The sequence below is a fragment of the Chroicocephalus ridibundus genome, chromosome 1, assembly GCF_963924245.1.
Source record: "Chroicocephalus ridibundus chromosome 1, bChrRid1.1, whole genome shotgun sequence".
NCBI classification, from domain to species: Eukaryota; Metazoa; Chordata; class Aves; order Charadriiformes; family Laridae; genus Chroicocephalus; species Chroicocephalus ridibundus.
This window is the reverse complement of record NC_086284.1, coordinates 168516975-168529560: the sequence shown is the minus strand read 5'-3', so window position 1 is coordinate 168529560 and position 12586 is coordinate 168516975. Positions and strand designations below refer to the sequence as shown.

At 40.2% G+C, this 12586-nt stretch overlaps 1 protein-coding gene across 8 annotated transcripts in view; it reads right to left on the bottom strand.

Moving 5' to 3' along the window:
- Window positions 1-11364, bottom strand: part of ANKS1B (ankyrin repeat and sterile alpha motif domain containing 1B) — a 448571-nt gene extending 437207 nt beyond the window's left edge. For 2 of the 8 annotated variants that reach the window (XM_063322727.1, XM_063322733.1), the window contains exon 1: window positions 10828-11363. In XM_063322727.1, the coding sequence (XP_063178797.1) occupies window positions 10828-10961 (134 nt within the window). In that variant the 5' untranslated portion in view covers window positions 10962-11363. Of the gene's footprint in view, window positions 1-10827 lie in introns of all 8 variants that reach the window. The other 6 variants (XM_063322726.1, XM_063322728.1, XM_063322725.1 and 3 more) reach the window with 4 other exon arrangements.
- Between the last annotated feature and the right edge of the window lie 1222 nt (window positions 11365-12586).

The window sequence follows — 12586 nt, the reverse complement described above, 5'->3', positions numbered from 1 at the left end:
ATGAGCTCTTTGTATTCACCATTTAGAAACACCAAATTAGTGGATACGTCTCACCGTAATCTAACTGTGCTTCAGTTAGCATTTGTGAACTGCAGATATTAACACTCTTACGCAGTCACAGAAGTACCGTGACAGTAAACTCATTAATGTTGTGAAGCAGTCAGATACTACAGTGACAAACACCACTGAAAAGCCCAGGAGAAAAATTAATCATTCTTTTTCTAGAGAAGAGTTTGAATTGTGTGCAGTAAATAAGGCTCAGGGCTAAACATTGAATAATAAGGATAAAAAATATTGAATAACTGCTTATTCAATGAGCACTGTCTGTCCTGGACAGCAACCAAGGTAAGGACCTTGTGAAATAAAAGACTACAGGATTGAGTCGTTAAAAAATATAGAATGCCTGCATTCAGGGGGCTAAATAAAAACTCCACCAGCAACCTTATTTTACCATTAATAAAAAAGCAAACTAAAACTCGTGAAATTTCACCATGTGGTGTCATCTTCGCAAAACTTTACCGGATGATTTAGGCTCTCTATATCCATCACCACCTCTTCCATTTAAACTAATGGAATGACTGATGGCACTTTATTAACCTCTGTCTATTTTAGCACTAAAACAAAATGAGTTAGTTTGCAAATGCATTTCACAAACGTTTGTTACAGCAACGAAATATGGAAACGTCAGGCTTTGAATGAAAACTATATTTCAGTGGATATACATTCTCTCTTTATTCTGCTGAATGTAGCTCCTTTTGCCCTGTTCCTTTTATCTTGTCTCCTAAACATACCTCTTCCGCTCCTCACCAGTGCTAACTTCCATGGTCAACCAGTCTCAGTTATTATTCCCAGTCTCAATTTTTATACCCATTTCCTTTACCAACCATTTTTAGCATTCCAGCCTTTTCAGATTTTTATATACAGCCCACTTGCCAAAACACTCCAAATACTCCTATTCAAGTCTCGCTCCCTCCACATGTCTTCTAGCCACATCTCCTCACCCAGAACACACGCCAATTCTATTCTTTTAGAGGCTTCATTCTCTGCTTATGTCATGACTCCTATCCTTCTGAAATCAAGACTTACGTAGTCTACATGAAAGTAAAAATAGAGATAGATTTAACTATTGTGACAGGAAAACAACAGATTTGTAACATGTACATATAGTATATACCATATGCTTTTTTTCTCCATTTAGTACATTTGGTTCACTGAAATGTTACATGTGCACATTATGTGAGAAGATCCCTGGCAGATCATTAGACCACTTGATTATGCAAGATACTGCTCTGCAATAAACGTGCACAAAACAGGAAGCAGAGTGATTGCAAAATACTTATGAGCATAATCTGACAAATTAGCTGTACAGATGACAAGGAGGATACGGAAGTGGATAAATAATTACTTGAGAAAATTGAAAACTAAAAATAAGTGTAAATTACACTTTTTTAGGAACCTTCACCTATGACTTAATTGAGATTCTAGGGTCAAACTGCTAGTATTAATGTGTTGGGGTGTATAATCTGCAAAAATAACCTAGACACACAGATTCAATGCTCATATCTAGTGGCATTTAAAAATAGAAAACAATGAGCCTGGCAAGTGAGCAAATAAGCATGGAAGACATTAAACCCATGGTTAACTCTCAGAACTACCAGTGGCAAACACACCAGAAAGTTACATCACAAAGGTTTGAAATTCAGGCAATGTGCAGAGGGAAAATACCTATTTCAGAAGACATTCCCAAATCTAATTTATAAAACTCTTTTTTTTTCACCTTTTCTAAAAGGCATCTATTTCCTGGACATTTCTCGTACTGTGACAATACGAATACTTTACAACATAAGCTATTTCAGCACTCATCTGGGTTATGAAGGTTTAGGAAAAAAATCCACACACCAATCACACAATTCTTACAGGAGTAAGAAGTTACTAATGTGTAAACTCAAAGACTAAATGTGATATTGATGTTTTTTTAATGCCTAATATGACAGAAAAAGAAGAAAAAAACACAAAAATTGTCCAATTCCAGCACAAGAGTCTGTAGTGGTGCAAGAGGTTATTCACTCCCAGATGCAGAACTTCACAATGGTTTTGGCTGGATTTCATGAGGCTTCAATTAGCCCATTTCTCCAGCCTGTCCAGGTCCCTTCTAAAAGCAATTCTTCGAATTAATTGTTTCTCCCTAATTTGGTATCATCTACAAATCTGCTATACTTGATATATTGCAACCAATATTAGCCCTCAAATCCTGAGGAAACCCCCTAGTAGACACCAATAGTTGGATTTTGTACTGTTGATCACAGCCCTCAGAGCCATGTCATCCAGCCAAGTTTCCACCCATCTTATCATCCTGTTATTCAGTCCATAGCTCACCATTTTGACTGAAGGAGACCGCTCTAAAGTTAAGCAGCATTCACGGTTCTCCCCTTGTCCAGAGAGGCAGTTATCTCATTGTAGAAAGCAGTCAAGGTTGGTCAGGCATGATTTGAGCTTGGTAAATCCATGACGGCTGTTCTCAATCACCTTCTTGTCCTTTATGTGCCTGGAAGTTACTTCCATGAGGATATGCTCGGTAACGTTCCCTAGGACTTAGGTTAGACTGATGAACCTGATGACCCCAGAACCTTCCTTCTGCCCTTTCTGAAGAAGGGTGTGACATTACCCTTTTCCAGTCATCAGAAACTTCCCATGCTTGACATGAACATTCCAAAGACAACAGTGGCCCTGCAGTAACATTGGTCCCTTGAATTTAAGTGTTCCTTTGATCTTCCTCTACTGTGGGTAATGATTCATTGGCACACAAATTTTGCTTGTAGGCTCAGGAACCTGGGAGGCAAACTTTACCGCCAAAGAAACAAGGCAGAAAAGGCAATGACTGCCTTGCCTTGTCCATGTGCTTTGTCCCTAGGTCTTCTGCCTCACTGAGCAGTGGGTCCACATTTTCTTTTGCTGTCAACATATTTACTCTTGCTTTTCCCATCCCTCACTAGTTTCAACTCCAGCTAAGGTTTTTCTAATTCCATTCTTGCACACTTGGTGCATTTGTGACAAACCTCATGTGATACAGCATCATGCATTTTAGGTATTTTTCATCTTTCTCTAACTTCAATCATCTAGCACTTGGTTCTGCCTCTCAATCAGACAATCATCTGGTTGGTACTACTTCTGAATTCATCCAAATTAGCTATAAATTAGGAGAGAAATCCCACACAACTTTTGTTTTAACCTAGCTATTTAAGTGGTCATTTATATATAAATTCTACATATACACCTTCAATGAGAATTTTTCTTTTCCCGTTCTTCACTGAAATATTTTTACCTACAAAAAATATTTAAATTAGGGATGTGGTTCACTTTGAAATAAAATCATTCAGTATCTACTTTGGGGTCAGCTGAATCACTCTGTACGCTCCCTAACTGTATTGATTACATCTCCATTGGCTATAATGGGAATTTAGACACCTAGCACAGACGTGAACACCTATAGAAACATAGCTACCGCTGGGTGTTTTAAATCGGAACCAAATTGCACTCAAGATGTCATTTTTAGCATTTCTTCTTTCTTTAGAAAACGTATGTGCAATAAATGGGAAACAGTGTAAAATGACTTTAATAAAAGCACAACCTCATGGAATTAAATCTCACTGAAGCTTTCTTATATTAGATACGTGTACATTATTAGAAATTCATAGATCTTAAATTAGGTACAGAAGAGTAGATATATCACTTCTTAAATGCAAAATGAACATACTGAAAATACTATCAGGAAAAAGTAATTAAAAAGTCATAAAGTCTTCCCATAAAGGCTATAAAGTTCAAACAAAATGTATTCCCTACTTCCCAAAAGGATCCATGTACATGAAAATGTCATATCAGTAGGCAGGAATTAACGCTGCTTACTATGCCTTACACATTTAACATTAAAAGTTGTCAAAATATTTTACCTTGAAGTAATAAAAAGGACTAGGATGTGTACTCTGATTGAAAGTGGCCAGCAGAAAAATTCCATGGCAGAAGGGAATTCCAGCTATGGAGCTCTTGTATATGTCACCTCCCCAGGCAAGGAAGCTAAGGTTGCTGAAGGAAATGGAGTATAACTGCACTCTACAATGGATTGTACCTTAGGGATTACATGCCAGTAGCATAAATTAAAGCAGTTTACAGGATGCTTCAACTAGTGCCTATGTGAGGGCAATAAAAAAAATGGCCTAGAGCTATAAGCAGTTCCTCCATAGCCCATTCATGAATCCCCACACAAACTACCCATACAAACTGTAACTGAGGCAAATAAAAGAATCTACCTGTAGATTTTTAGAAAGATGGTTACGTTCTTCTTGATCACTAGTGCAGTGACTGTGAAAATGCTTGTCTTAAAAGCATCTGTATTTGCTCATCATAACATTTCCAACCTTGACATGTCACAAGATAGCAGAGCTTTCAGATTACATCATTCTTCATTTTATTTCATTTATTTCCCCTCTTAGTTCTGCTATAACACTACCACTTAAAAGCAACAATGTCATACATCAATTTTAAAAATGTATAAAGCAGCATTAATTTTATTGAGTTACCAAACTACTAAAATCATCAATGTCAGACGAGGGAAAGCAAGATGGTGATCAAAATGCATTTATATGGTTCTCTGCAGAGTTAGACACTAGCCATCTAATGGCTAAGAATTATGGAAGAATTCTAAAAGAATTCTTGCAAGTTACAGACACTTCAACTTTTGGGGGTTTTTCCTTACCTTCTCCTTAACATGTTTCTAAAATTTCCCTTATTAGTCCTCCTGACTCCATCATAAACTCCATCAGTCCTCCCAGCACTAATACATCCCCTATCTTGATCCTATGTCCTGGCAGATAATATGACCTTGGTAGATTTTACACTAGATCTACAGTTTTGCTCATCATTTTTTGGTCTAACATTTTAGAATATTAAGAGCATGTACACTTGAACAATACTCAGAAAACAAGACCTGGAGTAAGGAGAAGTGAGAACTTTATCTATAGAGATGAAGTAAAGAGCTGTGAATCCAGGATCATGCTGAGCTCCTAGGGCAGATTTATTACACAAACTTTGTTAATTGCCTTGCCCTTAACAATGAGATTTCTACCAGATGTCCTGGATACTGCCCATATCACTTTGTATTTTTTAAATGTTTCAAACTTGTGAAGAAATACAAGGAATTCCAAGAATAAAATTTTGCCTAAACTTTGATAGAAAGCATTTATAAGAAATAAGAATAAAAATAAGTCTAAGAAAGGCAGAAAATAACAAAATCAAGTTTAAGTTTTAAGAGAAGCTCATATATTTGAAACGTCAAACATGCAGAATCAAGGCAACAATCAACTATCGTTAACACTGAACAACATAAACTAAGAGTTGTAGTGATCATTAATTTGCATTTCATATTGAAAGACAAAAAGAAGAAAAATTAAATATGTCCCCAAAAGACTTAAGTTTCTATTCTAACAGGATAAAGAAGGTAACTGGGGAATCTGGGAATGCTGGTCTCTGCTTGGGACATCAGTACAAAAACCTCCATGTATTAACTAATAGTTTACAATTACAATTAGGAATGAGCATACACTAATTGGATGCCCCATTGATCTATGTGTAACAAATACTTGCCGTTTCATTATCTGCATTGGTTGTCTGAAATAAACACCTTCTAACATAGAGACCAAGTGACCTCAGAAGTATGTGAGCCCAGAACCCTGCTAGTGCAAGCCTTGTATAATACAATCTCTTTATATAATCAACTTAAGAAAGTTTCTCTTACTTTAAACAACACTGGAACGAAGAATAGAACTAGTGCCTTTATATTTGTTGATAAGGTGATCCATTTGTTATTTAAATTATAATGTGAAAACAACTTTGTTAAAATTTTAACTAAAGCTTCATAAAGTATTTCAGTATTTTAAATACTTTCTACACTACAAGCCATATCTAAGTTGATCTGATTTTGCACAGCAAGCTGAATGAATCACAGGGGTCTGTACGAGGACAGAAGTAGATCTGAGTGGTTCTCAGTGTGCACTGAGGCCATCAAGCTAAACTGCGGCTTTGCTGCGAGCAATACACTGCTCTGAGAAACAGATGAGGAAACAGATTGCAACTTGCAGACTGACAATCTGCTTCCTGGGTTTCTTATACTTTAGAGGAGAAATATCTTGGGCCAGGCCTATAAATGGTGTAGCTGCGCTAAGTAAGGATAAGCAAAGAACGGAGCAATTCCCTGCCACAGTCTGCCAAGTGTAGAAGAGGAAAAAACCAGCTCCGCGCAGGCTGCTCCGCCCTCCCATGCTGTGTAATGGCAGTAGCCAACAAAGAGCAAGAAGAGGCCAACTCACCCTTTCCCTACTACTCCGTGCCAGTTCACATTAATTCATATTCTATCCCATAATCCTGTTAAAAATCCAAAGCTCATGTAACATGTAAAGTTTAAAAAGACTAAAAATTAGCATTTAAAGAACGACCCATTTTTCTTTAGGTTGTAACATATTAGTAGGGGCAAAAGGCATGTACGTGACTGCATGTGGCAAAATGATACAAGGTCTCTGAGATACAGGAAAACCTTCAAAGTTATTTTCCTTAAAACACTTTGAAAGAAATGAAGCCTGTCTTTATCCAACAATGAAAAACTGGTTGGTCAATAAAAACATGTTCTGTATATGCAGATAATCAAATTAAGCAAATTAAAAATACCGGTTTTGTTAGAAACACTTTACTCTTTTAACGTACATTTAACGTACATTTAAGGATTGTATTTTGCGCATTTAACTTACATTTAAGGAGTTGGGATACAGGAATTGAATTATACATTTTGTTAGAGGGACTGTGGGATTTCACCCTCAAGTTTTCATGTTATACTGGAATAATACAAAAGTCAATGAAATAATTTAAAAATTTGAAAATTCTCTTCGCAATCTATTACGCACCTAAAAAACATATTTGTTTTTTAATATGAAACATAGTTAATATACTAATGTGTGACAATTCCAGGAAGTGAAATCTCTCAAGAAACAGAGAAAGGAAACTTCCCTTACAGTTCAGTCTTCTAAACTCTGAATATTTTCTGAGGTGTCTCAAAATATCCTCGTTTCATAGTAAAAGAACAGAACCCAGCACTGCTCTACTGTTTTGGGTTGGAAACTGTAGCCTCTACACACATGTAACACATTTTTAGATGTCCTAGTGCACCCACCCGGAATGTAGTTCTATCTCCACAGGGCATGGTTCCTTGCTAAAGTCCATCAGCCCATGCAGATGCCTCAGAAACTCATGGGCATCTAAAATGACAATAAATACCCATGTTTAAGCAACTAAATTACTCTATGCCTGGTGTGTACTGAGGATTATACTTGCTCTAGTATGTTGCAATGCTTTATGCTGACTTTTGCATCTGAGGAATTCACCTTCAGTATATTCACCTACAATCTTTATATTCCAGAGCAAAGCATGGAGACTGAGGGAGAGGACCGCAAACTGACCCAGAGCCTTTCACGAAACAATTTCTACAGTCTGCACAGTCAAATATCACTGATTTATTGTCACTGCTTTAGATTAATCAGTTTGGGCGTAAGGTCCTACATAGTATCTATTACAGATACCTAGGTGCTTATGAACATAATCAAGCATAAATAATTTTTATGCACTTCACACATACTCTGCTTTAAGCATATGTTTAAATCCTCACAGGAATTCATTCATATATTTATATGTGTGCTTAAATAGCCTTCTGGAACAGTATTGTTTTCCTGAACTTTTGTCATAATTTAATATAATAACTTATAAATTAGAAGTCAGCCCTTTAAAAATTAGATAATTTACTCTGCAATTAACATCAGTGAATAGGTTCAACTATAACACAACCAAACAAGTTTGCCCTATTTTTCCCACAAGTGCCATAAAATACACTGAGTCAGAAAAAAAAAAAAAGTTATTAAAATGTAAATAGGAGATGAGAGCTCAGATAGTTTGTTGCTTGGTTCAGATACCAATCGATGTGTATTTTTCAATTCATGAATATTAAATTTCATTCACAACGTACGTAACTACTGCAAAGCAAATTTCCACAAAAAAAGGCACCAAGCCATGGAGAGTTCAGCCACATAAACTGAGTTGTCTTCAGCACTTAAAAGAAATCCAAAGGGAAAGCGTACTGCTACTTAGACCAACATATCAGGCGCAGAATGAGTCAACTTGTATGCTGAAAGACCTAATGCTAGGAACAGCATTGCCAAAAGCAGAAAGAAAAAGCAACACGGACCTTCCTCACCACAACGGGACACGTACAGTTTTGGGGCACCATTTTAGGAACTGAGCAATAATTATGATCAATGAAACACCAGGAGTTACTGTCAAATACAATGTCTCCTAAGGATTCTATAAAAAGAAGAAAAATATGTCCCTATATTTTTTCTATTGCTTTCTCTTTGTTACAACTTTCAAAAGCAGTTTTAGTCTAATAAACTGTATGCAAAAAATACTAGCATAGCTCTACTAGTAAGCTACTTCAATTGGTTTTCTATTAAAAAAAAAAAATCTTCAGATCCCCCCAACCTCAAATTCAAACTTTTATACTGTACAGTTATGGCTTTTCTACAACTTTGCTATTTTCAGTAAGTGCTGATTTCCTAAAAAGGATCAAGATGGTACCTTCTTTTGTTTCCATGTGTTCTGTACCAAGATAAATCCAACCTCTTGCATGTCATTCTGGACTTAATCCATAATTGCTGGCATCAGTTAGATCATGCAACACCTCCAAACAAAGGTATGTTAAAATACCTAGCATATATAATTCTTTCTTGAAAACACTCTTTATAATGCATAGTAGCTTCTACTTTGAGCATTCCTGGTGAAGTCAATGAAATTATTAAGATTCCCTCTAAAAAGCATTATGTTCAATAGTGTGTTAGATTGTGAATGTTTATGCATCAATCCATTACTGAATTCTTTTTTTTTAAGTATTCAAATAACTTCTTTAAAATAAAAAATATTTTAAATAAGAAATATTTTAGCAGCTGTATGCTAAATTTTTACTTTTAATTTTTCAAGTTAAGTTTAGAGAAGCCATAGACATTCTTAATAACATTAGTAAGAAATATCATAAATAAAACAGTGCATGTTTTACTTTGTTTTACTTTTCTTTAAGCTAAGTGCACTTCCAGAAAAAAAAGACTACAGTTGAGTTTACAACCTAAAATACTTAAATTCTGAGTAACAAAAAATTACTCTTGTGACCCATCTGTATATGCAAAACACATGGCTAAGATGTTCCGTATACACAAAGTAAAACCCTGCTGTTTAATAAAAAAGAAAAACACAAGCAAATACAACCCCTCTGGATATACAGAGCTCATCATATACAACATGAAAGTAACAGTGTAAGAACACAGCACAGGCACTAGCCCTGAAGAAAGTCACTACACAAATCATGCAGTAGAACAGAATTATAAATGGCTAGTCATTGTACTGAAGTGAACTTACTTCTGTACTTACAAAAAATGGGTATCGCATTTTAAGAAGACTCATATTTTAAATTCAACCAACTACCTGGCATACTCCTTGCTAAGCAGCCTATTCAAGTACAGCACAAAAAGCAATCACATGGTGTGTTTTGATTTTGGTCAATGGGCTAGCAATTAAACAATGGTGCAATGGCTAATTGAACTGGGGCATCAAAGAACTTTGTTAAACTATGAATATCTGAACTGTTTTTGTTTACAGCACTAAAACCACCTTTAAAATAGCAAGACTTTAAACAGGTATAATTTGGGCAGTTACACTAAATTTCCTCTGATAGGGAGCATTGAAATAATATAAATATATTGACGAGGAGGTACTGGTAATAGAATCACAAATATGTTTTAATTTCAGCATTTTCCATTTATCTAGGCCTTTTCTTTCTTTCCAGAAGAAAACAAAACAACAACCAACCCAAAACCCCAATTTATTCAAAGTTCTAGGTCAAGAGTGTTTCAGTTCATTTTGTCTTCTTTTGCTATGCCTAATGTAGTATTGAACACTAACACTGGACTGTGTGCTGCAGACCTCTTGTTTGAATACTGTCAAATGTCATAAATGCTTGTGATAATGCTCTTACTCAAGAGCATGATGAAATTAAACATCAAAGTCATGCTGTAGATTGCCCGAGATATGACTAATGACTAAAGTTAAGTCCTTTCACCCAACATGGCCAGTAACCCAGTTTCACTCCACTAAATCCAGGTATCTTGAAAGTCATGCTGCTCTTACCTAACCTGCTCCATAAGTTTTACACCTCCCCTGCCTCGATGATCTCTCATTAAAAAAGATTCCATTTCTTTGTTTTGTAGGCTCATTACTACGGCATGCCTAATTTCTTCTGCAAGTGAGGGTAACAACTATGGGTGAAGGTATGGATGGGGTGAAGCTATGGCTTTTTACACAGAATTCCACAATGCCATGCCTTGTCTGTGATTAATGCTTCCATCTGTGATTAAAAGTAGCAATTCGAAAATTAAATATCAAAGGAAGGGTAATTAGTATATTGTGCATATTAGCCCAGCAATAAAAATGTAAGTTCTGCACCACAGATAGCAACAGAAAGAGCAAGTACCTTACAGACGCATTGATGGCAAGAAATTCAGTATCACTATATTAATAAAATGACTGCCTGTGACTTTAAACACAGGCACACTTGTACTTGGCTAGAGTGAACGATTTATTGTTACTATGAAGGATGCAGGAATGGAAATGGAGATGAGAGGGGCGATGATGATGACAGGGAAGAAGAGGTTAATATCCCCAGCATCTGATGGGGAACGATGTCCCTACCTCAGTAAGCTGGATAAGGGAATAGCTCCAGATCCACTGCCCAGGATCCCTCCTTTCCTCCCAGAGAGGAGTTTCTCCACCAGAGCCACATTCCCAGTGCGAGCAGCTTCCAGCAGTTCCTGGTCCTTCCCCATGGTCAGGAACCAAGCAGCCCCCCGCGCACTGGCAGAGATACACCCCGGGCCACCACCGCGGCCCCCGCTCTCCACAGAACGGTCTCCCCTCCCCAGACCCTGCCTCAGAGCAGAGCGGAGCAGAGATTCCTGCAGTCCCTTCCAGACCAGCAGGAGCAGCAGCAGGAGGGAGGAGGAGAATCACCTCCTCCTAGTTTCACTGGATCATTTCTGGGTGGAGTGTGGAAGAGAAAGCGGGGGGTGGGGGGGGGAGGACGAGGCCAATAAAGAACCTCCCCCCCCCCAACACACACACTCCCAGGCACGAGCCCCGGACCGGGCTGGGGGAGCGGGCAGCCTGAGCCCCCGTGCCCGTGGGCCGGCCGGGCTGAGGGGGATAACGACCCTCACGGACTGACGGACGGAAGAAGGGAGGGAGGGACGGGGGGAGGAGGCGCAGCCCTGACTTGCCAGGCCCGTTGCTGGGGAGACGTGGCTGGCGCGCTCTCAGTGGCTGCCCGGGCTGGCTGCCCCCTCCGCCTGCCCCAGCCCTTCGCCGCCGCCGAGGCCTCCGTTGCCTCCGCCCTCCCGGCCCCGCCCCGCCCCGCCCCGCCTCGCCCGCCCCTCGCTAACGGCAGCGCCTCGCGCTCCACTGCGGTGCCGCGCGGCGGCCGTTGCTGCGGACCAGAGCGGCGCGCGCGCGCCGGCGGTTAGCCCGCCTTTCCCTGCCCGCTCCCCCCGTCCCCCCCCACCAGGTGCGGCGCCCGGAGCGCTCCGCGGGGCCGCCGCGGCAGTGGGGCCGGGTCCTGCCGGGCAGGTGGCGCCTCCTGGCGCTGCGGAAGAGGAAGGGAGGGACCCGGGTGCCGGGGCGAGGGTGGCGGAGGGCGGTGGAGGACGAGGGTGGGGAGGGGGGTCTTGCCGCCGCTGAGGAGGCCGCGCGCGCTCCTGGGTGCGGCAGGGGGCGAGGCTGCGCTGCCCCGCGGAGGGCGGGTTCCTGAGGGGAGCCGGGGGGGGAAGCGGCAGGTCGAAGGTGGGTGCTGAGGAGCACCCGCCCCCAGGGGAATTAGCAGCAGGTGGAGTGGGGTGGAGGGGAGCGTGGCGTTATGCGCGTGTGTGTCTGTGTTTCTGTGAGGAGACTCCCCCGAGCAGGGGTTTAACCCCATCCGGGGACGTGGCAGGACGCTCCAGCGCAGATGCCAGCCTGCTTCGTTGAGCAAAACGATGTAGACAAAAAGGAAAATCCGGGGCCCGCCGAGGTCGGGAGGGAAACTGAGTTGCTGGCTCGGCAAATGGGGCAGACGGGACCGCTCACGCCCACCACACGCCAGGATCGTGCCTTTTTAGTGTTTCAGAGGAGGAGAGGTATAACTGAATATGCTTGGTGTCGGCTCCAGTCATCCCTTGTTCTGCCACGCCTGGTTCTGTTACAGGTTTCAAACGTGTAACCTTTTGAATTGTATGACTTTTCCAGGCACCAAAATTAATGATTCCTTATGGTTTTTGCGTTCTTACAAGCTTTGTTGAAAATACTCAGTGCTGGCCAACTCATAGGCACATCCTTGTTTAGTGCACCGTTTGATACTGTGCATACTTGAAAAGCCGAATTACAGCCCCGTGTTCCTGTTTCAGTTTAGTAATTTGCGTAG